The sequence below is a fragment of the Amphiprion ocellaris genome, chromosome 3 (genome assembly GCF_022539595.1).
Source record: "Amphiprion ocellaris isolate individual 3 ecotype Okinawa chromosome 3, ASM2253959v1, whole genome shotgun sequence".
NCBI lineage: Eukaryota > Metazoa > Chordata > Actinopteri > Pomacentridae > Amphiprion > Amphiprion ocellaris.
The window spans coordinates 2,752,994-2,778,764 of NC_072768.1; the positions used below are offsets into that span (position 1 = coordinate 2,752,994).

Genomic DNA, 25,771 nt, shown 5'->3' on the forward strand with positions numbered 1-25,771 from the left:
AGTCAGTTACTGCAGCATGTACAACACAGAGATATGCAAATTACACCATTTCAATTCCCATATTGTATGAGCATTTGACAAGTAAAAATCTTGACCCAAAAATTTGAGTGAAACAAGGAATTACCCAGACTGAAGCAGAGTGATTCTATCTACATGGACAGGCCATGTCTTTTCCTGTCCAACTACAAAGTTCTCACATTCTTGACCTAAACTTGACTGGAAAATACAAACTCTGACGTTACATGTTGTCCACTGTGGTTCATAGCAGAAATCAACAGAATTATTGAAGTCCTGTAGGTGTAGAATACAGATTCTACTCGATTTCATGTCCAAAATGTGGTCTGAGCATGTGTGTTACCACTGCTTTCACTGAAATGGATAATGTCTTTCCTCCCCTCACCTTCTTGAGTAGCCGTGTTGAGTCCTCGCTGATCTGCATGAACCTCATGATGACGTTGTTGAGGTAGATGTCACTCAGTGTCGCATGGTCCTTACTCTCCCTCCTCACCTGGTTCAGCAGCAGGTACCAGCAGTTGACTGGTGACAGCAGATTCTGGTCTTTCCTGAAGGATTTGGACAGACATCAGGAGTCTGATCAGTTGGGGATTGAACATTAACGAGCTACTGCTTCATTTACTGCATTTAGAAAGAGGAAACATGGAAGCAGTGGTGCTTCAGGAGGCTTTAACTAAACATTTTTTTACACAGTGATAAACCCACTCCGTAGATCCACAGTGTTCCTTCTTACAAATACATGTTCAAATATGTATTCATGGTCCGTGTCAGTATATTCCAGCATTTCCCCATGTGTCTGTTTCCATGTCAGGCTTCAGACAATTTGTCATTTTAACCAGAAGATTGTGACAGCTCCTCGACAAGCAGGATGTTCACAAACACCTCAAGTGCACCGGTGCCTGTTACTAAAGCAAGAGGAGAGATGCGTCATAGACATCCCTTGGTGTTAAATGCCCCATATACCACTGGCTCTGGGCTTAAAAGGTTCTCCATATATTACTAGGACTATACAGGGAAGTTAGAAATACTTTGCATCAGTGACGTTTCTGGGGCAGAACTCGTGCAACGCTCTGAGCCAAGAGGGCTTTCTACAACCAGAAGAAGCTATGCCACAGACTTTAAATACACAGACACTGAAGTTAGAGAAGCCGCGGATGTATTTTCGGTGAAATTGGAAAGTAGAATTATGATCAAACTGTGACAGCAGAAGACAGACAAGGAAAGGAAGAGAAGTTGCAGCAAAGGGTGTAAGAATAGAAAAGACTTAGAAAAAAAAAACGGAGGAGCCTGGGAGCCGTTTCCTGTGCTGTGTGCCGGCTGCTTCCAAGCTAACTGTAGGACATTGTCCAGGCCAGAGTGAGCTGGGGCCCTGTGTAAGCACCGGCCTGCAGGCGGACTTCCTCTGGGTTAATCTGTAACATTCCTCCTGCCTGTGAAAAAGCAGCACAGAATACGAGCTTGTATGCCTGTGCACACGTGTGTGTGCTTGGGAGAGGTTTTAAGGTCGGGTCTTGGGTCAAGTCTTGCAGGAACCATATGGAGACTCGCCTCTGCTTCCCCCCGCACAAAGTTAGTTTGCATAGACAGGCAGCACTTGTCAACACAACAGGTGAAACTCTGCACTCGGCGAGTGACCCAGCCCTGAACTAGCCTTCAGTCCGAGCAGCACATCTGCTGGAAGAGCAAAAAATTAAGCAAATGAATAACTGACACAAACATTCCAATCAGCTGAAATGTTTCCCAAGATTCTGCAAAAACAGGAAGCAAACTACATTTGATAGAGGCAGAGCCACACACGCGGACATGAAAAACATCCGAGAGCATTCACTTTTCAAAAACTCAAGGAAAACAATGAATGAAAGAAACCTGATTTGGCTAAAAGCTGAGTGATGCACTGGTGCCACATGTCCAGGCAACAGGGGGACAAAAGACCCAGAAAACGGGAAAATAAGTGAGGTAGTCCCAGAGCACACAGCAATTACCATAAATCCTTTCTGCATTATGGATCAGGGGAGTGCAATACTGCCATTCTATGGTGCTCAATCTGGACATGAGGAGACAGAATGTGTGTGCATGCACATGTGTGTTTATTAATTCATGCTCACTTTTGCATGTGCTGATGCATAATGTTCAGGTGGTCACTGACATGAAGCTGGATGTGGGGCCTCAACAAACCTGCAGAAAATAACCTCCCAGATTGCAACAGTATGGCTTTATTTCTGTCCAAATGTGACAACTTTGTCCTTGTGGTGCATAAAAATTAAGCTAATATGACTGGATGCAAAACAGCTCAAGTAAAAGCAGCCCATTGTCAGGATTAGCCAGGAATAATTCAGTAAACACTTGAATTGACAGACAGATTCTCCTCTTTTGCTTCAGAACACCTTATTGTTTAAAGCAGTGCAACAAGAAGAAAATTTCAACTTAATTCAACACCAGATACAGTACTTGCACACAGCTCACAAAATTCAGTGTCACACAATAGACTGACAATAAAAGTAGCTCCACTCATTCACATGAAGTCAAGCAATGACCCAGAATCCATTTTAAGAAAAATAAAAAGCAAAGTTTGCAAATTTATAGGTTCAGAGAAATCCTGGCTTCCACGAATACACAAACAGTTCTTTAAGTACTTAAGTTTGTTTGTCAATGGGTTGACCTACTAAATCAGACCAGAGAAGTGCAGTAAAAAAAGGAAAAAAAAAAAAAGAGGACAGACTAAGAAAACAAGCGGGAGACCCACACAGGCTGTGACGACATAATACCCTCTGGGAGTTGCTTACCCCACATAATGGCAGGAAAATCTCTCAATGTCATCATTTCCCCCTCAGCCGGGGCAGGAACTGGGTCAGACAGACTCACCGACAGACAGACGGGCCCCCAAAGAGGCTCAAACACAGGTACGAAACAGGAAGTTAACGTCCAGGAAAGACAGGTAGTTAGAAACTCGTTAGCAACTTAAAGTCTCCTGTTAGTGTGTTTTCTGTCCATTCACTCTACCTAAATCCAAGAGTAACTGGGTCAATATTAACATAGTTGCACCCTCATACAGTAGGAGGATGTTGACAATGAAAGATAATTACCACTTCAGTATGCAGGGTATTGAAACAGGAGCTCTTATCAGCAGCAGAGGCAAAATAGCAAAGTCCTCTAGTGGCCGACTGATAAAATCTTTCATTAATACACCGTAGTAACGCCTTTATTGTTGCCGCTCGTTGACGGACTTTGCCCTGGTATGCTGTAATACCGCCGCTGTCCAAGTTACGGCTAACTTATCACGCAGAAGTTTTAATTTTAAAGGAAGCAACAGGGTGTCCAAGTTTAATTAACAAGCAAAGGAAATGCACAATTTTCTCGAGTCCACGCACGACTGCTTCTGCGAATAAGTCCCAACAAAATGAGTTTTAATCAAATGCCACACAAACTGAACGCACTGCAGGTAGTAATGTGTGACATTGTGAAGCCTCGGCATGTTCTACACCTTCTTTTCATCCTCACAGACTAACTGAAGAAGTCCTTTAACCAGAAGCTTAATTCCAGATAAAAGCCGCCTATTTAAGACAATTCCAGCTGTGACTTTGGCGATATAAATAATTCAATGAGTCCTCTGCTCGCCATCTCTGTGTCCCTCCCTGAACATACTTTGCATAATACAGTATCTGGTTGTTTGCATGTGTGTGTGCTTAAGGAAGAGGAGAATGTTTGTCGATACTTGCTCGTTTGTGTGTGCGTTCTGCAAACAGTCACTGAAACACAACTGAATGGCTCTGCCACAGACTGCTGCTGTTGGAGCCACGATGCTGGCCTGTTGTTTTGCTTTCTTACAAGAAGAAAAGGGGAGAACAGGAGCGGTATTGAACCTTTTCCTCAGACATTAATGGCTATTTATTGTCTAAAGCCACTAATGCATCTGCTGTAGCCAGAAGTCGCCGCTGTCCGTGTTCCTGCAGCTTTATTGCCCGACATCCTGGAAGCTCTCAATGTTTTTAGATTTATTACGTTGCTGCTTTGCCCTACATAATATGTCAGCTAGGACAGCATGTGTTCAGTAGAGTTTTAACTTGATTTTCTAACAGCTAATTATCAAGTTTAACTGGGTGTCTTTACAGGGTTTCCATTACTGTGCAGTGCATTTAACCGTGGTGGTAATGAGGAGCGAGAACAAAACTTACCCACAGGAAAGCACAAAGTTTTCATATTTAACTGTGTAGCAAAAGAACAATATACAATTTAAATGATTTATTGTGTTGTTTGCATTGTAGTAACAATATTAAACCAGCCATACCGGTAAAAATATAGGCTAATACATGTTATTTTCAGGACGGTGCTATCACAGAGCAGCTGCAGTTTGCACTAGTTTTTGCAGGCAAGTGGAGAACATGATTCTTAGTGCATAAAACAAACCTGCAAGCAGAACAGACAGCAGTGACATAGCAAAGACACTAATGTGTTTAGACAGCTCATAGGCGATAATACCAGTAAGAAATTAGATTAACCTGTTGAATTTATTACCTTTTATGTCATCATGAACTATCGCATGTTCCTGTGCAGGAGCCAACAATAAATCTGAGACTCATAAAAACCTGACGGATCCTCAGTCACCTTCAGAAACAAGCACTATCATTCTTCTTATTAAAATAACATTTATTTCGTGGTGGGTTATTTTTAGCTCTAAAAAAACATCTTTGCTGTAGAGTGGGCATCATCCATCTTCCACTGCTGTCTTGCCAACATGGTTGTTAGACTCCACAGCTCAACACAGGGCACCCCTGGAGCAAGATGCATTCCTCTCCAGCAGCCAGCCACAGCTTTGCTCCCACAGGTGGTACAGAGTCTGTGTTTTCTGACAAACTTCATCTCACTCCTGAGGTAGATTATGGACTCAACTCCCTGCTGTGACAAAACTTTTTCCCAGCTCCAAGTGGCGTGAAAGAGAGGCAGCTTGAAATCTTTTACGGGAACATATTTCCAGCAGCAGACACCTCGGTTAAGTCCTGTCATGCACATCAACAAACACAAAAGGCAGCTTTCGCAGACTGGTGGGAGGACAGTGTGGGATCACGCCTTTGTAGCCTCACTGGCGAGGATATCATCAACTTCCACCTGTGTTTCGCCTTGTTACTCGGTGGCAGCTAAAACAAAAACCCGCGAGAGGAGGCATACTCTGAAAATTGTCCAAACAAACTAAATATGTCACAAATGCTGCATGCTGAAGTGGTTTGAAGTTGAAAGAATGGCATCTTGTCAGCTCGGTTCAACATCAGTTACACGAACCAGACTCAAAAATGCAGCTTTCCTGCCAGACACAGCAGCATCCCCCTTCTGAATGCAGCTTGTCTTGACTAATTACCATATCTAGCTGTTCATTTTAACGCTACTTTAGCATTTTGGCTGCTTTGCCAAGAAGACTTGTCATGTGAAAACTGGCTTGAGGCAACAGACAGAATGAAAACGCACTTTTTCACACCCCTCAAACACATTTCCTCCAACAAAAACAACCGAGAATACTGAAGCCTTACTATGCGTGTTTATGCAAATAAAAAAAATATGGGTCGCAGGATTTAAAACCTACAGGAGGGTTTTAATGTTATTCAGACGTCTTGTATTTACTTAGGAAATACGCTCCTAGGCACTTGCCAAATGTTTACCCTGTGAATGAAGTGACCAGACTGTACATCACACAATGAAAACCACAGAGCGCCATACCAGAGTCTCCTCGCCAGTCGCACACATGGGCACACAGCTGCTAGAGCCATCGCAGCTTCAGACGGAGAGCAGGGGCTATTTGCAGACGGCGAGGACAAACATACGTTTTAATTTCTTTCCCACCACAAGTTCAAACAATATGCTAATGCCTGCTTTTTCCATGAGCAGACTCCTACGGTGTAATAAGGCCAAAAACTACAGCACGCTTAACTGTGTCAAGATCTATAAAAAGGCTGCGAGTCTGTGATGTACGGTGAATACAGAGGAAGAAATGAGGGAGGAAGACATAGGGAGAACGGAGAGACAAAAAGAGGAAACTGTTTGATAAAGAATCTCATTTCATTAAATCTTCTTTTCATATGTACCGCCCCAGTCAGGTTTACTCTATTTGTATGAAAAAAGACCAAATGTAAGTCGAGGTTTAGTTTTTTCTTGCGTTTTTTCTTTGTACTTTTTCATAACAGCATAACTACAGTGACTGTTTTGTGTGGGTGGAAACTCAACCTAAATACTCCTTAAGTGCTGACTGAAATATCACCAAATTATTAAGTATCAAGAACTGTCATCAATCCAAATTTGGGTTTTAAACGTTGGTCAAATTCTCATTTATCCTTTTTCTTAATCAGATATTTCTACATCAAACCGCTGCCAGTTATAGACTGTAAGTTGGCATCGACACCAGTATCAAAATAATACTCAAGCGTGAGCCATAGCCACTGAATAACTTATGATATTCAACATACATAGGCTTAAATGGACCGTATACTACATAGTTTATGTGACCAAGTCAGAGACACCCTCAACTCTCCCAAGAAGAACTCTATTGTACTGTACTGTGGCACACATAAAGTCAAGATGGATTATTTACACGTCTTCCTGACTACTGTGACATGTTAGGCTAAAAAAACCACCAGCTTTAACGTAAACACTGCATGCTTATGAAACAAAGAAACATTCTACAGTTAAATCAAACACTGCTGTTCATGAGAAAGCTCTCAATTGTAAAGAAAATGATAATAATGCCATGGAATAGTTTTGTATAAATGAATGAAAATGAAATCTGGTCCTAGAATCTCAGATGACAAACTATTTGCAAACACCACTAAGCTGATTTTCTCTGCTTGACTGACTGTCTTTGGACATGAAAAGACAACTTCTATAACTCATCGGCACAGTAATCCCTTTAAACTTCTTTAGAAAGTCAGCAAATCCAGTGTAAGTTCCATCTGACTCCTAAAATGAAACTTTTTTTAACAATAAATTAGACCAGAAGACAATTTTTCAGGCCCATATAGCATCAGAAACACACTGAGGACAGACAAATATTGAAGCAGCGTCTCCTCACTTGTACTGCTGGTGATCCTTGGTGCTGCGAGTCTTTGCCATGAAGCGCTCGGCCAGTTTCTCCAGGTTTCGGGAGTATTCCATTTCAATCTCTGCCTTCTTCCTGAAGAAATCCTGCAGGTCCTGCAGCAGCTGGACCCGCATTTCTGTCTGCTGGTCCAGACATTTCTGCTGCTCCACCAACTGGGCTCTGATCTCTGAACAGACACAGGAGGAAAACAAATAGATTAGGATATAGCTGAAAGCAGCAGGGTGACAAACAAGATCATAAGTGGAATGTTGAGAGCTGCAGAAACACAAGAAAATCATCTGTGAGAGAGCAGGTACAGTATGAAGATACCAGAGCCAGACAATAGTCCAGTCATTGACACCAACTATCTACAAATGATTAAATTGGACTGTTTTCTAGTTGTATCTGCAAAAGCCATCTTTACAACACGATCACAGCTCTGAAATTTGAAAAGATTACACACTGTCAGCTCTTAAAATCTTTAAAAATGATTACCTATTAAGGTGTGTAACCCAGCTTTACAAATCAGCACGACAACATTATACATCTGAAATCTACTGATGAGAGAAAAAAAGAACAGTCACCAAAGCCAGCAATTACAGTACAGTAGTCGAGCACAGGAGTATAACTGAACAGCCCAGTGCAGCTTATTATCCCTTAGTTATGGCTCCTCTGAATGCTTGTAGAGATACGAGGTTGGCAACAGCGGTCTCAGGTGTTTTATTAAGGTTGAATATAACTCCAGGATGAATGGAACCTGATTCCCATCACACTCAGAGTTACAGCACAGACCAGCGAGCACGCGCACACACACACACACACACACACACACACACACACACACACACACACACACACACACACACACACACACACACACACACACACACACACACACACACACACACACACACACACACACACACACACACACTCACACACACACACACATCAGTGGCCGTGACTGAAAACCCAATCCACCTAAGAAAGCAAAGGGGGGACAGCAGGCCTCACTTAAACTAGTTGTATGTGCAGGTAAATTACCCTCCGAGGTCTTTTCTGAGGAATCATGCCCGTCAGAGTGCCCCTCATTTAAATTTACATCCTCAACAGGACAACTGGGATCTGAGACGCACACGCTCCTGTGAACACGCACAAAATGTTTCCTCGGTGTGTTCCATCTCGCCGGTGCCATGTATAATGGATTTCTCCTAATGGACGGAGGCCTGGGCCAGACATCTTCAGCAGAGGAAACAGATTAATGAGGTGATTTAGAGCCACGCGGACACCGGTGGAGGTGGTACAGAGCGATGCCTCATTTTAAAGTTAGAAAACACTGAGGCTGCAACATGCCTTCACAGAGCGTTTGCACAGCTCACTGCACCAGGTGCTGTTAGAAAGATGACGACTTGTGAGGTCTTACTGGCTGTTTCTTGGCACTTTGACTGACTATGGAAAGAAGCGGCAACGCGATGAGCTGAACAGAGCAAAGATGTTTGTTTCAGGGCAAAGTTTAATGCTCTGATACATAAAGATCAAACTCTTTACAGAGGGCAACCCGCTGAAAACCAGCTGAAAGTGAAATGTGTTTAGTAGGATGTCTGACTATCATCCAAGAAACAATGCCTCCAGGTCTGATGCGGGTCAGCTCAATGTGCAGACTCTGAAGGCCATAAAATATGTTTAGAAGTTGATTTTGTGAAGCTGAGTGGCACCGTCATCCTGGGATCTGAGGATATTGTGACTGTGTCATCATATTACTTGATCATTATAGAAAATGAACAAGAAGGAGCTGCCAATAAATGAAATATAAGATTTGGTGAAACCCCCATTGCCGGTTACTGAAAAATAAAGGAACAAAGATTGCTTGTGATGCTCAAAGCAGGCCAATCAACATCAGAAAAACACTTTACACTGTGCTATAGTGTCTAGTATCCATTAATTATAAATCTGTCTGATCAATCTAATCCTTGATGTCTGGATCTCTAGTTGATCAGCTCTCTAGTGTGCTTAATTTCTTTTTGGTTGCTTTCTTTATAAATAAATAGAAATGGTGATCAAAGCACTACAAATACGGTGGTGCCCAAAGAAAAACATATTTTACAACATATCCAGCATTTATGGCTTTACTGTCACACACCAAACAAGGCTTCAGGAAAGTATATTAACACTATATGTAAGGAAATATACCAATCTTTCATACCTTTTAAAATTTCCATCACCTTAAAACTACAACTTTATGAAACAAAAAACTGTTAAGATTATTATCGGTGCTTCCAGTTGCATTATAATATGAATATCATTCCATATAGACCAGTCAGAGGTGTTGCATAATCACTTGACTGCAATGCTTTGAGTTGCCAGTGATCATTTTGCATAACCCTTGGAATTGTTTCCGTTTGCCTGTGTATAAACAGCTGGATGAAACTCACAGAAATGTCATCTTTCATTCTCTTTCTCTATATGTTGTTTCCCATCATCGTCCACTACAGATACAACTGTTTATACTTTAAGAGCCTTTATTGATATCCGTGATTTAGTTGTGAAGCCAAACACCACTAGTACTGCTGACACCAACACAGACGAGGTTATCTGTTGGATTTTCAGCATAAAAGTGGCGTTAAAATATGTCAACACCACTAATGACAGATCTGGCCAGTTTTAAATGTAGGTCATGGTGTAGAAACGGTCACTTCCTGCCAAAAGGCTTAAACTTCGTCACATAAAGTAATTTAGCCATTTTTGTAAATGACTGTAAAATCTACATTCCTCACTTCCTCACATGCGGATTTGTTGCCAGTCTCCACTTCCAACTTGCTGAGTAAAACCTGCTTGTGCAGCAGTTTCTGTGATTATAATGAAAGGTAGTTAGTGCAACTTTAGAAACTAGTTTTGTAATGGTCTACCTCTCTGTTTATGATAATAGCCCTCCCTCTGACCACCTAATGAGCTCTAAAAATTAGGGAAAAATTCTGTTTATTTCCACGAAAACCTTGACTTTTGTTTTCAACATAATTTAAACCAGAGATTAAACTAAAGCAGAGCTAACAGTGGAACATGTGCTTCTCAGAAAGTGTAAATATGCCCAACCAGCTACTTAATGAATGCACTCATTAATGTGGACATGAAGTGGACAGTTGGACAGCAACAAATGCCATTGCACAAAAAAACCCCAAAACAAAACAACAAAAAGATCCCTAAGAGCCTTTACAGGAGACCATCAATAGTTCAGTCAATCAAGCTACTTAATGACCAATCAGCTGCTGACTCAATTAGAAAGCTTCCAGTCAAAGAGGGCTGAGAGCTGCTTTAGTGCATGTGTGTGTGTGTGTGTGTGTGTGTGTGTGTGTGTGTGTGTGTGTGTGTGTGTGTGTGTGTTGTGTGCACATGTGGGCACGTGTCCTAAATGCAGTAATCAAATTACCAAGGTTCTGTTCCATTCATCAGCATTAAAAGGCTCTCGCAGTCCTGATAAATTAAAAATTTACATCGAGTCCATTAGAAACTGTTGATTATTTTTTTGCATTCTCATATAGCAGCTACTTCCTTCTGGCATCCATAATGAAATAAACCACTCAGAGACAAATGGAACACAGCAATATAATTTGAATGAATGCTTATCAAAGCAGTTAAATTCTCGACCACGCTGAACCGCAAACATCATTAACGTGAACAGTGGGATTTCAACAGCAAAGTGGAGGCTCGGCTGCAATCAAGGAGCCCCAGACTTCCATATAAAGAACATCAGGGCATTGACAAACCTGAGAGACCACCAATGAACACTGAACAAAGGAGGGTTAGTTTTAAATGCGGCCGCATTAAAGTCAAACAGACTTTTGCTTCCATCTCCAGAGGATGTGGGGATTAAAACAAAGCTAGCATGGCACTGACACAAAGGAGTGTACTGGATCATTTAACACAATTACACTCATGACTGCACAAGGAAACTCATTAAATCATTCATTTTCCAAGTCAAGCATTGGCCACAGGAGCTGTAGCACCAAGCTGACGTATCGGGAAATTAATGCTAAAAGGCAACCACCTGTCAGAGGAAATTACAGGTCTGGTGCTGCCTAAAACTGGGACGCACTCTGCAAACCTAAACAAAAAAATCTGCTATGAAGTTGCACAAGGGTTATGACAGATAAATCTGTGACAGCTCATCTTTTCAGCTTTTGCATTCTTTCCACATGGGTTTTTCAATACAAAATCACTGTTTTACTAAACTGCTCTCCACATGTTGCCCACCCACACACTAAGAGGAAAATATTTTGTCAACTACAATGTTTGCTGATTTTTCATTTCAGTGTAGTTATTCATACAACACACGTTGTGTACTTTATTTGTTTGTCTGCAATCATGATGCAGTGATGTTATCATTACATTTATTATAGTCACTGTTCATATTGGGAGCATTTATGAGCTGTGATCAAAGCATACCAGAGGTTAAAAGTTCAGAAACCAAACAGAATAACATTTAAAATCACACAAATATGAGCAAACCGACACAAAGAAGGATATTACAGGTAATATAACAGGTGCACAGGAGACAACACGTCCTGAATCTCAATGTGTTTGCAGACAAGCACATGATCACCAGTGTTAACTTGTTAAGCCGAATCCTTGTGGGATGCAAGAAACAGAAGAAAGCCAATAATAATACTATACAATCTGACATGCAAGGGAACAAGAAGAGCATTATTTCAGTGCAATCCCCTCGCACAGTCAAAGATATATGTGATAAGGGCATTAATTTACGCTTCTGACCAAGTCACATGTACAGAAGTGATCACTTAGGAGAGACTTAAGAGTTAAGAGGCAGAATTAAGAAACACAACTGTTGTTTTATATGCTGACATTGAATTATATTCCTGAAACTTTTTAAAAACAGCAAAAAAAAAATGACGTTTATTCACCTTATTGTGGACATGACCTCAGATTAAGATCTGACAGTTACATATAGAAGAAAGTTATCTAACCCTATAAGCAAATATTTGAAATGAATGTAGGATTTACTTTGGTGTTTGAACATACTGAAGCTTTATCTGAATCCCATGCTAAGGGCAACATCAGCCGACACAAGGGACGTCTTTAAAAATCAAACCACAGCAATCCAAAGTTTTCCTTTTAAATGGAACCATCCTACTGTCCTCACGAGAGTCCCTCTACTATTACATGGTACATTCCTGACATTCTGAGGTCATCTGTATGGTAAACACGTGTGGAGGCCTCGGTGCAGAGGGATCGGTGTGGGTTTTTTTTTGGGGGGGGGGGGCATCAAAGCCATCTGTGATCCCTTTCAAACCACAGAGCTGAGGACAGATGAGAGCACCTGTGCACTGTCTTGAGAAATGACACAAGGGAAAGAAACAGCTAATGATGTGGAAAAATAATAATAAAAGTCACTGCACCCATCTAGCAAGAAAACAATCTGACACAGCTACATAGGTCTACATAGCCACATACAGATACGTGTTGACATGAGCAGATAGCGGATAGCACGGCCTATAAAGCTGTCAGCAACAAATCCAGCTGACTGATGGACATCGAGTCAATGTGGCCCAGAATGCACATGATGTTGATATGGACAATGAGAGGTGCTATTTGGTCTTTGTGGCGATCGGTTTGGACCAAAGCCCTTTTGTTTCTGAACTGGATGTTATCCAGTTGCTCCTTTGGAGGCCACATCACATACTTCCCATAACCCCATTCATAGCGACAAATATGCCCAAAGTTGCAGTTCAGAATGGCTTCTGATTTGCCAGATAGGCCTGTTCTATTGTCACAGAAAGTGCCTTGTAAGCAGGATGGGTACTGACCCATAATGTTGACCCTATGAGAGAGAAACTGGGCTTCAGTAAAAACAACTCAGCCACTGTCAGAGGCCAGAGACGGATACCTTTATCCTTTTCTCTCTCAAACCCAACAACACGCTTTCCCTTGATGCTCCCAATTAACGTTGCTATGAATCAGTCTGTCAGAAATGCATCTGTTACTTTTGCTGAGTGCAGCAATGCGTTCCTCCACGGGTACCACAAAAGACTATAAACTCTCAGAGAGCTTCTACAGTTTCTCCGAGTTGATTACAGTTTCCACCAGCAGCTATCTGGGACATGCCGTACCACATCAGTCCCTGGGCTGCATTTCCACATGCGGAGTGGCTCATCAGCAGCACCTGAAATAGCAGCTGAGGCCTGGGGAGGGACGATGCAGGAGGGTGCCCTGCCTCGCCATCTGCTTCAGATCTAGGGTTTGGGACTGGGGGAGTTGTCTGTGCCTCTTCTGGAGGCTGGATACAAGACAGGATAAATACCATCAAAGGTAATTACGAAATGGCCCATCAGTTTTTAACAGAGCACAAGCTTTCAATTACAGCTGAAGTGGGATCACATGCCAGAAGGAGTTCAGAGTCTATGGCAAGTATTCTTCAGGTATTTTTGAGTATTCTGATATTTCAATAAGACCCTACTGCCATGGCTAATTAGAGTGCGGCTATCCTTTATGTTGTCGCTTCTATGATAAATGCATACCATATGACTAAACCTATACAAAAAGTAGTTCTATCCAAGCAATTAGATTGACATAGGATGTGCCTACCACTTTGCTTATTCTGACTGAGGTTGCTCACCATGCCGTGACTTGGTTTTTTAATGAGTCCTGTGGTAACCAGGGATCTGCTGTTTGATCGAGTTTACCTTCTCATGATTGCACAGATTTTGCTGTACAAACAATAGACTATACAATGCACTCATTTACATTCCTGCATGTAAAGAATGCCCTCTGTTGTTAGTACATTGTTCTTCCAGTGCAACAGAAAGCCTTGATTTTGAATAAGTAATGCAAACGATGTGACAAGGACATGTAGAGAGGTTAAAAAGAAGAAAGATGGAGAAAAGACAGTAAATAGGAAGGTGGGTGACTTTAATTTGGACTCATCTACATGGCATCACACATGGCACACACCTGGGCCAAGGAAGCCACCAGCACCATCTGCCAAGTCAGTGTTCAACAGATTCCCAGGCTTTCTTGGTTTAATTCTCAAACCCAGATGTAAAATGCACCATGTAATCACACTGAACCCATTGGCCGTCCCCATCTCATCTTTTCTCTTTCTGCCTCAAGTTCTCTCTGTCGTCTCTTTCCACACAGATAATGAAAGACAGATGGATGTGAACTAAAGGCCTGCAGGGTGACTGAATCTGTACCAGCCCTGCTCCGCAAGACCGTCATGGCGTGCCAGGTCCTGGATCAAACAGGGAAGCACTGGAGGGATCGCTACAATGAGCAGTGACAAGGTTCAGATGACCGACAGGGAGAGGCACAGAAATTTTAGTTGGCATCTTATACTGTAAGAAGTGGACAAGCAAATGAGCCAAAAACCCACTGTCAAGTTTAAAAGACATTTTGTCTCAAAATAAATTGCCAAAATTCAACATTTACTATAGCCAGAAATAGAACTAATCATCTGTGATGCACCATTCTGTGGCAAAATGTAACCAAATCTAAGCCTAAAAGCTTGATGTTCAGTCAGTCACTTTACTGTGCTGCCTCATTTAAAAGTCCATCAAAAATAAACTGTTAACTCAAACCAGAATCTGTGAAAAAAAAAAAAAACACCTGCAAACTTCAACACAACCATGAAGCCATTAGTGACTTAGCTGCAAACAGCAATCACATGACAAAAATTAATGGACTTTCCAGCTGAACTGCAGGCTGTGTTTAGACAAAGCAATGAAGAGGCAAATGTGGAAACAAATTAATAATGTAAGTAGCAAAATATCTTTTGGATGGAAACCAGCATTTTCCCAGCGCTGGTGGACATGATGACTCTATTTTCAATTTTGTAAAATAAAGATTTATATAAATTCAACTTTTGTATTTTCTTTTATCATGACTCATGGCATTGTAACACCATACTGCACAAGAGATCATTTTTGACTTTGTTTTACTCCCAGCTATGGCTGTGCTAAATGTGACAGAAGCTAAAAACGCCCAGAAACTGCTCAGGGCTCAGAAAGTTACTAAAATATGTCAATCAACTGACTTCACGACTCTCTAAGAGGCCCAATTTTGCTTGTGTTGATGTTTCATAAACAAATCCTCTATTTTTCACAGCAAATGCATTAATCAGATAATATATAGGAAAATCCTTTAATTAGTTGATCCTTCGTTTCATTCTGTGCCACCATTTCTACTGTTTAAAACTCAAAAACAACACTGGATCAAACCAACAGCCAATGTCGGCCTGTATATTAACAGTGTAATAATAGCTCACTGTTGCTTGTGTTGGCTGCGCTAATGTCAACTGGTTACTAGATCCACATCATGTTTGCTGTTGCACCCTTAAAAGTGTCCCAGATGGGAGAGGTTTCTACATTTGACATCCTGACTCATCGGGCCAATATGTCATGGCCTGGAGTGTCACACACAATACACTTCTAAAAAGCACTGCACGGTGACTAAAACTTCAGAAGTCACATGGTGTTCTTGTGAAACACAACTTGTGTAATGACTTCATTAGATTGGTGGGACCAGTAAGGAATTCATCATGTGCTTGGTATGTCAGACATTGTTGGACCCAACCACCCCCTCTGCCTTACATCTGGGCATGACTGCTGGAGAATGTTACTGTGTGGTTTTATCTCAGATTACATCACTACTGAGATTACATTACTGATCTCTAGGTCTCCTTCTATGTATGTACCAACATTTACCACTCTGCCTGTGATGAAACACAAAAGAAATGAAATGCCGACAAATCCACTTTTTTGGATGAAATAAAGCTGTCAGTGACACAGTTACAACTCGAGGAATTGTCAGGTCCATCTAAAGTAATACAGACTTGCCAAAAAGGCGAAACAGATTTCCTTCGGCTGCCTAAAGCGCCGCCAAATAACACACAGCATACTGCCAGCTTTACTAAAGCATTTTATCTCAAAATATTACAGAACTGGCAATGTGGTCCTCATTACAACATCTGACTGACATGTTAGCAGCTTCCAAAACCGCAGAGAGGCTTCCAATGGAAGTACTGTAGGCTACTGTGATCCAGAGAATGACTGTTAAATCAGAATGGAAAAGTGCCTAGCCAGTAATCCTCTACTTCTTTCAAATGCTGAGAGCTGTACCAACATCCTTTGGGATTTTTTTTTTATCCAAAAGGAACTCCACTCGTGTGACATGACTTTCAAGCACGATGCTTTACAGCAGCTTATCCATGGAAGGAACCAACAAACAATAAGAGAATGAGGATTTGAACTTCTATTATCTCACACTGATCATTATTCCTACACAAAACATCTCAACAGATCTAATCGAGAAAAGAAATACATATTCATGCACACCAGCCTGCTGGTTTCTGCAACACTCACACAGGAAATACAGTAGTGGCTGTGATGAGTTCCAGTGTTTTCTCCTGGGCTCAGGAGTGCTGTGGGCGGCAGACCCAAAGAGTTCAGGTTCCTTCCTGCACTCTGGTTTTTATAGTCTGATTCAGAAGCAGCTCAGCCATGGCGGCTAACTGTGCGTACTGTTCAAACACAACACACTCCAGCAGTCAAAAACAGATGTTAAACCTGAGGATTCTAACTGAGCAAAATAAACACTTAAATCTCTGTCAGTTCCAGTCAACGAGGTAAAATTTAAATGTGTCATTTCAATAACTGAAATGTAATCATCTCTGCCAATTAGATTTGGCTCTGCTAAATGGTGAATGAGTCAAAAGCCACAGTTACTAAGGCAACAACCCCACCAACAAGAGGCCTGCAGCAAAGCAGGAGAGAGATCAATCACGGCTGACTTTACAGTGGCCTGCAACGACCATCATTCTGATCCAAACAAAATAAGAGAGCAATGAGCTGAATGCTGGGAGAAGTAAGTACATTTTAGAGACAGAGCTGTTTGCTCAGCTGCTGGTTAACATCTAGACATTTTGTTTGATCTGGACACAAGTCTGGCGTGTTGGTCTGTCAGACGGACTGGCCTGAGAGTTTGTGGGGCTGGATGTCGGCTTGTGTGAGTACAGTGATATATGCGCTCTCAAAGGAATGCCTCGCTAAGAACTGCACCCCCTGCAGACCTGCACCCCCTGCAGACCTGCATGGCTGCTCTAGACAGTTTTGCTTTTTCTCGGACTCTAATATCAACAGGAAATTTGGATTCACAGGAATAAACCTAGAGTCACACCAAAGTGTCAAACGAGCAAAAATAACCACAGAAAGTTGCCACATCACTCCTGCTGTGTATTCTACTTCTTTTTTTTTGATTCATATCTTGTCAGCACTCATAGTCCACAGCAAAGCTATAATAAAGCTAATTATTGTGCTATTGCCTCCCTATAGCCCCAAAGTTCAATGGGCAGCAGTATATTTTCTGTCTTTTTGTTATATAGTATGCATGTGAGTCAAAAAGTAGAATTTACCTTCATGTCTTTGCAAAAAATATGTGGTTCCCAGGGTAGGTAATCACCATCAGGTAGCAAATAACTTAGCATGGCTCAGTAGACTCAAAAGATGCATTAGCTTACTTATGCCTTGTATAAATGTCTGCACAGAAACAAGAGGGATAAATAAAAGCAAATGGTGCAATACTGCTGATAACCGGCAGTGAGCCTCGTCTCTGTTGCCTCAGCATTGTTGAAATTATCGTCCCGCAGTCAGTGGCACAATGTCTTTTTTTTTTTTTTAACCAAAGTTTTTCTTAACATAAACAAATTGTACAAATGTGATTTCCTCTGTATGTAAATCTACTCTCGTAAATGCTGGTAAGAGCAGGCCTCTGTCCAGAATGAGTTGTTTGAAAAGTTTCCATGTTTTTTTTTTCTTTCCTGTAACTCTGGGTCACCATTGAACCATTGGAATCCTTTTGTAGCTGCTGTGAATCAAAGCCCAACACAGCTCCCATCCTGTGCAAAGAAACAAACTTTTTTTTCCAGAGACACCTTTCAAGTCCACATGGTGTTAGAATTTGACATTCAAAGATCACCATTTTTCAGCAGATTATCCCGAACTGTGCGATTCACTTTTAAGGTGTCATGTTGAAATGAAGCAAGAAAGTGGACAAGTAATGCTGAGGATGGGAAGCCGTTCCGTCTGTGTGGCTCCACATCAGAGAAAAAGAGAATCTGTTGGAAATACATTGATCTCTTTCAGTCTCTTGGCTGGGCCTCATCCACTTTTCTCATTCATCTCTAGAACATACCCAGCTGCTCTGTCTGCTAGCCTCCAATGTGGGTTCTTGTGTCAAAGAAAGAAAGATTAAGGTAGTGGGTACACTGAAAACCAGTCCAGGCAACGTCCCTCAGCTTGTCTCAACTTAAATGCACTGGACGTACAGCATCTACATATTAGAAAGTTTTGCTTTTCACATTTTCCCAAATGAAAAATGACACCTCACCTTGCATCTGGCATGCCTTTGTGCTTTTGTTTGGGGATATTAGCGATGGGAGAGATAAAGGGGCTAAATCTCATGTGTCAAGGCAGCCGCTCATTCCCAACAAAGCTAACCTCAGGCAAAAAAAACTTGGCCAGGCATGCCTGTAGCTCTTACAGTTGGGAAGTTTGTTTGGGGTAACAATACTATGAAAATTGCGTGGTGGGGCGGCTGAAGAGGGTGCAGCAAGAGAAACATCTGGAACGGATGCACACAAGCTTTCATCTACTAGAATATTTACTTGCCCTCGCAGTAAACAATGGGAACTATAGCACGCTGGCATAGGCTTAAATAATACAAAGTCTGAAGGATGAACATAAAGAATGGCAGAGCAGCTTTGTGGCCTGTGGTGATTAGAGTCTGAAGAAGAGGGTGTTTCTAGGAGACTGTGAAGACTTTCTGAGGTTGGAGGGAGAGTAGGGCTTGCACCTGTGGTGGGCTTGAGTCCATTGGATTGCAGGTGTGGAGACCAGACTGCCGATATGTTGTGGTGGGGGAGATGAATCAATTTGTCACCTACAAGTTCCAAACCCCAGTCTCTGACTCCCCTGGTTCTCCACCAGTCTCAATCCACTGCACCCTGAACGGTTTCCTCTCTCTTTAGGTTTTCTCAGCAGGTCAAGACACCTACGTTCTCCAAACAATGATGAGTATTTCTGTCTGTAGGTCAGGCAATCTTTGGTTTCTGTCCATTTAACTCTGCACCACTGCCATATTCATGTGATATAGACGTGCAGCTGACTTTTATAATTGTTTATGTATCCATAATTCTGTCTATAAAATGTCAGAATTTGAAAAAAAGGGCTTTTAGAACCACCCGTCAAAACTGCCAAAAATATTCACTTTTGAATGATACAACATGAACAGCAGCAAATACTGTCATTTAGGATGCTAAACGCAGTGAATGCTTGGCAAGTTGTACATTTTTTTTTTTTTTGTTGAACTCACCAATTAATACACTCATCCTTTATCCTTGAAATGTAGCTTAACTACGATTATAGCTGGTATTTAACACATTAGAATATTAGCTCAGTGTCAACATAAATATTGCGCTTGAAGCAAATCACATCTTCTCTGACTGTATGAATGTTTGTCCTCACACAGTCAGCCTGTTCTGCTGCCAGCTTGCCTCTGTTGTCCATCCATGTTTTTCTCCATCCAGACGATCAACATTGCTGGCTTCCTAAGCCATCTGTCCTGCTGTCTATTTACCCAATGTGTTTGTACATCTGCCTTCCTTCACAGTATGCACACCTCTATTTTAAAGGCCTTTTCTTTTGTAATGTCACTCTTTGCATTGTGGAGACACCAGATCTGGGGCAAGAGACACCAGATCCATGGCCCAGAGTCAGCTGGAGCTGCAGCCAGCTCGGGTTGACAACGTGTTCTCACAGCCGGGACACTGTGGCACCACTGGGCCGGAGGAAAGTATGGGGGTGGGGGTGGGGGGTGACTGTACACTGCAACGGCAAAGGTGTCACTGACAAAACTGGACCACCCAGCCAACATCCCAGCCTAAAAAAAAGTAGAATGCAGTCAGGAACTCAGATAAAAACCGACCACTTCATTTGATGTGACGAGCTTTCGAATGCTGTTTCCATTCATGGAACAGCAATTACTGGATACAGACATAGAGTAGCTGTGTATTTAGAGCAAAGTGTTCTCATTCAGCTTCCTTTGACCCACTGGAGATTGCATCCCATCATTCAGAGCCAAGCAGTTTCCTCTTCTAGTCGTATCTGAGGCTCTTGCATCAGTTCAGTTTAAATCACTGAAAAGAGAAGCAAGCAAATGATAAAGAATGCCAAGCAAGAAACTAATAGGTTCCAGTTTTATTGTTGTGTGATCGCTAACATCCAGGTAAGAACAGCCCTCAGATTCCAGAGATTAGACTAGTTCCAGTTTTACTGAGATCCACCTTCATTAAAGCCTTCCAGGTTCCCTTATTGCACACTCCATCTCCATAACCACCTGCCTCGGTGCATCTCTTCAGGCTCATCAGAAAGGTTGAGGTCCTTAATGCAACTTTAGTGGACAGCCATCCTCAATTAATTCTACATACCACCACAGCAGAGGAAGGGGAAACAGAGCTGGAGGCTGTTTTTCCATTTTACTTCTCATGTTCAAATATTTCATCTTTCAAATTAACAAAAACAAACACTGGACTGGAAAAGACTGGACCACGATTAGCCTAATCCATTTTTTATGACCCCAAGAAAAGATCAGATGAAGGAGAGGCTGAGTACTTTAAAACGATGTTAATGCAGGAACAGGTTCAAATGGAGGCACAAACCAAAAGTCAGGCATATAGTAACACTGAACAGAAAATACATCCCCAGCTGGTAATGCCATTAGTTTCACATAGTCCAATAGCTTTTAGACAACTAATATCAGGTCTCTGTTGCAGATATTTGATAACATTGCAGATGGTACTTCTCATTGTAGCTTGTCTCAGTAATTACTCAATTATTTGTGGCAGTTCATAAGTACACAACAAACAACACTTTCAATGTCTCCCTGGAAAGACTTTCTGAAAACGTCTTTGAATTATACTGTATCTCCCCCTTTGGGCCCCTCTTTATGACTGTTTTTGATTTCCAAAGTGGTTGCACAGCTTTAGAACTTAGAGAGACCACAACCCAGCCCTAAACGTTAGTGGAGTCAGCAACCAAAATTGCTGCAGTTCACCCATGAATATTAGTACAAAATACCATGGCAACCTATGCAATAGTTGTTGAAGTTTAGTTTTGAGTTGACCAAGTGACAGACAGACTAATAGTACCATCTCTTGCAGAATAGCTAACAAAAAAAGTTGATCTGCACAGCCACTTACCAATGCCTCCTTCAAATAACAGAATGCTAACATATAAAACATGCTTCTTCCAAAGCACTCACAACAGTCAACATGAAAACAATAAAAAGTAAATCATTGTTTGATTCAGAGTGTTGGGAAATATTTAGCTCCACACAAATGTTGTTTGATTTCTACTCATTTCTAAAGCTGGGTCAGTAATTGATGACACCTTCAGGAGAAACAAACATCCAGCAATCACATGAGCTGTGACCCACATGGGAAACAGTCATTCCTGTATCCACTAATCAGCAAAGAACAACGTCATCCTCCGCTCATATGTTTCAGTTCTCATCGCTCCACTTCCCCTCCCCTCAGCACGACCACAAAAACAGCACCTTGCAGGATGTGCGGTTTGTGGGCCTTTGATTCGGCTAAGCCAGCAGAGGCGCTGGAGGGGCAGAGGAGGAACAACCCTACTATTCAAGACCAGGCCTGTAATTCCAGAGGCAAGGACATGTGCTGCAAGCCCACTGGGGAGAGAGGGGGAGCAAGAGAACCAGCGAGGGGAGGCAGAAATGCTATGAGGCTGGTTGTTAGTTGAAAAATGTTGGAAAGGAGGGCTGAGGCCTTATTAACCTCTCACATACAAAGAGGAGCTACACGGCTGATGCTGCAAGACAAGTATTAAATCTTATTTCCTAAAAATTCAAAATGTTAGATTAACTCTAATTTAACGCTCTATATATTTTTTTATAAATAAACGGACAAAACCACAGTTTATCCACAACGTAGGAGTTTATTGTTGGAGTATAGACACCAACAATGAGGCTATGCAATAAGACTAAACACCATGCAAAGAAGTTTTCTTTGGACATAAAGGTTCATTGATGGCAAAGAGCACAATAGAAAGTTAGCAGGACTGCACATGTCAATGTTCACTCCACAACAAACAATGGATTCTTTTCTTGATTGCACAAAAGCTTCCATCTGTTGCTCTCTTCTATCTGATCTGCAAATCTGAGGGTTGCTTTGGTAGAATTTCTTGTCCCTCATGTCCTCATCTTGCCTATCTCCTACTCCAAAAAATGTACACTACCAGTCAAATGTTTGGACACATTTTCTCAATTCATTTTAATGAGAAAGTGTGTCCAAACTTTTGACTGATAGTGTATGTCATACATCTCCAAAATTCAATGTAAGCCACACAATTTCTTTCAAAGAGCTTTGGGAAGAAAATACACAAAAATAGATCCCATGAGGGAAACTTTCACGCTTGTAATCAACTCCAGTGTCCTATTCAGATCTTCCTGGGGACGAGTTGTTAAAGAAACACGGCTAGTTTCAAGGTCAAAGAAGACGGATAGCACGGCTTATCTGCAAATGAGCAGCTGGCCGAGACAAGGCATAAATAAAAGTTTGTGCGATCATGCACACACTGCACACACACTCACCATGCAGACACACACATGCCCATTCAGCCTTCTCTAAAAATACTTTTGCTAACCCCACTGTGTCTAAACACAGGCAGTATTGATCACCAGGGTAATGCTTTAAATTAGCCTTTAAGTAGCACAGAGCATCCTTGTGTGTTTGCTCTGTGTGTTAATAGGACGTATTACTGTTTGCACAGGAACGTTCTATGTGTCTGTATGTCATTTGTCTGTCTGCTTGTCTGTCTAAATACGCCCATCTGTCATCTTTTCAGTCTTTTTGCAGTGTTAGTATACCTGTGTATTTACCAGTTACATAATGATGTTTAATCAATCAGTTTGTTCACTAAATCACATCCTATATGAGCAGGAACGTTGCAAAAAAAAAATCTGTGGCAGTGAGTTTTTGAAATTACAACATGAAGTGCAGCCAAAACTAAATGAACTGTTGGCGTTGCAGCTGTACTTTATAGGTAGCAGAGCATGACTGGCATTACAGTAAGAACACATAATGATAAAACATTTGCAAGCTACTAGGTGTGGTTGAGTAAAAGGTGGCAACAGAAGTCAACATTAGAAACTTCACGCAAACTCCTCAGACAAAAAGCACCTTTTCCCATCAGGTGCTCAGAGTGGCGACAGCTGAAATAATCCACTCCTGGAGACGTCTTCAGCGTCGTGTAAACGTACTCGCTTCTCTTGAAGGTGGAGTCTGATCTCCGACATGAAGAGTCGAGTGACTTAATATACATTATTCAAGAGACTTCTCAGAGTGTTTGAGATGCCTGAGTGATAATTATTGTTGTTACTGAGATTATAGTGGAGCAAAGTGCCACAGATAGTCAACTGAGAACATTAAAGATGTGTCCAAATATTAAAAATTGAACTCTCTCAAAACCAGAAGCTGTATATTCAAGAGGAATTGTTGGATTTCCAGCTTTCCTGCATTCCTGGGACCAAAATAAATTGTGTACACAAACAAGGTTGTATAAAAAATAAAATCTCCACTTCAATTGTGAAACCACGACTGATTTAGCGGCAGCAGACAGTCAATGCCAGGACTTCTTGGCTGAACTGCAGGCAGTGTTTAGAGCAGGCAGACAAGTATGGAGAAAAATCAAAAATGTAAATAGTAACAAATTTACAGTATGTAGAGCAACCAGTTTTTCCCAGTAATATTAACACTTTTGGGCCCTTGGAAAAATGTTGTCTATGTTGATACCAGAATTTTTGCATTTTTGTAAATTAAATAATGAAAGAAATTTCATTTTTATTTTTTCTTTTACTATGATTTATAACATGGCTTTGTTGCAGTATTAGACAAATATTTTAAGTTATCTTTCCTTCTAGTCATGGTTGTACTAATTTCATAAAGGTGCAGTGAAAACTGAGCCCACAGTGAGTAAAAATGTGGCAGGAACTTGGGCTTCAGAGAGTTAAATGAGGGTCCAAGAAAGCCTTGTGTTTTCAGGTCAGATGTATCTGCCTGCTGATGCTCACTGTACTGAAGTAAACAACTCAGTCAGATTTCAGTCATCTGTTTACTAGATGCTGCTAAAAGTCACAGAGAACAACACCTGTTGAAAACAGCTAAAAATGTTGGACAAAAGATACTGAGCTAACCTAACTTTGGTGCTAATCTGAAAACTATTTCTGCATTGGTTCCCAGCGAGGTTCCTTGTATTACAGGTTACGTGGTCATGTCTGCACTCAGTGGATGACTTCACCTCAGTGGGACATGGGGGGGAGAATGGAGGCAGATCTAACACCTGATATATCTCCACAGCTGATGTCTCATGAGAAATTTGGGAGATTTAGAGCCAAAACCCCTGAAGCCGACTGAGTCACATGAAGTCCTACTCTATTTCTCACTGTCTTCTGGGGATTCTTACATGAATGGAGGTGATTATGTTGTATTGCATTGCTGCAGCGTTGAGCGTCTCCTGGGTTAACTAATGCTGTGGTTTGATTACATACAGCACCATGCATGCCGACAAATTGCCTTGTAAATGTGCAACAAGTTTCCAAATAATATTTTCAACACTTTACATATTTATCACACAAGATGCAACTAAAAAGCCAATGCAGAAGAAAGCTGAATATTTGATCATTTCATTTAAATGCTTTAGATGCAAATCGCCATCAAAAACACAAAGGTTGGGTGCATGAACAAACTCCAAATGTGCTCCTCCCTACTTCCTGGCTACTACCAGCCTCTTATATTACTTGGTAATGGACCTCTTTTCCCATTCGTTGCCCTTTCTCCTGGATTGCATGCAGGTCCTTTGAGGCATGCTAGTCTGAGGATTAGTGGTTATTTTTTACTTATGCACTTAAATGGATTTATTTGTGTGTTTTTCAAAACTAATTTTTTACCTGTGTACCTTGATAAATGTAGATTTAAATGATTAAACTAAGTTGGTTAAATCCAAGTTAAATCATTATTCTCAAGGTCTTTTTAAACTTTTTTTTGACATGAAACACTATATTGTCATAAATTTAGCAGCTTTATGGCCCAGTCCTATGTTGAGGTACAATAAACACTGAGTATCTCTGGCTCTAAGCTCATCAACTTCAGTTCCCCCTCATGAAATTCTGAGTCAAGCATCTTTTTTCACAAGATATTATGATGTGAAAAAGCTAAAGACACTGCTTCTAATCAATGTGCTGGCAGTCATTTTGTCAAAACTTCCAGAATTAGACCCATATTAAGCTTCAAAGAGAGGCGTGTTTGGATACCGACACCTCAAGTCTGTTTAAATGTCAGCATCAAGAGCATCAGTGTGACTTTGGCCTTCGGTTCGGCCGGTCACAGGCTGAGGATTGAGGGCACAGGGGTTGGGACTAAGTGGGGCAGTGTTGGGGGTGAGAGTAATGAGGTGCATGGATGGGTGAGCTAAAGCCGGGATTGAAGATTGAGGGTAGAGAATTAAGGGCAGGTGGTGGATAGTGGGGGGGCACTTTGCCTATGAGCTGGGGCTTAAACCCAGGCAAGAATTATTTCACATAGACGAAAAGAAAAAGGATTGTTGCAGAATCCGC

At 41.5% G+C, this 25,771-nt stretch overlaps 1 protein-coding gene and 1 long non-coding RNA gene across 7 annotated transcripts in view; one reads left to right on the forward strand and one right to left on the reverse strand.

Moving 5' to 3' along the window:
• srgap1a (SLIT-ROBO Rho GTPase activating protein 1a) overlaps nucleotides 1–25,771 on the reverse strand; it is a 97,085-nt gene that overhangs the window by 56,338 nt on the left and 14,976 nt on the right. For all 6 annotated transcript variants that reach the window (XM_023281323.3, XM_023281325.3, XM_023281322.3 and 3 more), the window contains exons 2-3: nucleotides 7,067–7,262; nucleotides 401–563 (exon numbers count right to left, since the gene is read on the reverse strand). In XM_023281323.3, the coding sequence (XP_023137091.2) occupies nucleotides 401–563; nucleotides 7,067–7,262 (359 nt within the window). The remainder of the gene's footprint in view (nucleotides 1–400; nucleotides 564–7,066; nucleotides 7,263–25,771) is intronic.
• LOC118471070 (uncharacterized) lies at nucleotides 13,081–14,945 on the forward strand. The gene is made up of 2 exons (XR_004848286.2): nucleotides 13,081–13,396; nucleotides 14,225–14,945. It is a non-coding gene; the product is annotated as an uncharacterized LOC118471070 (long non-coding RNA).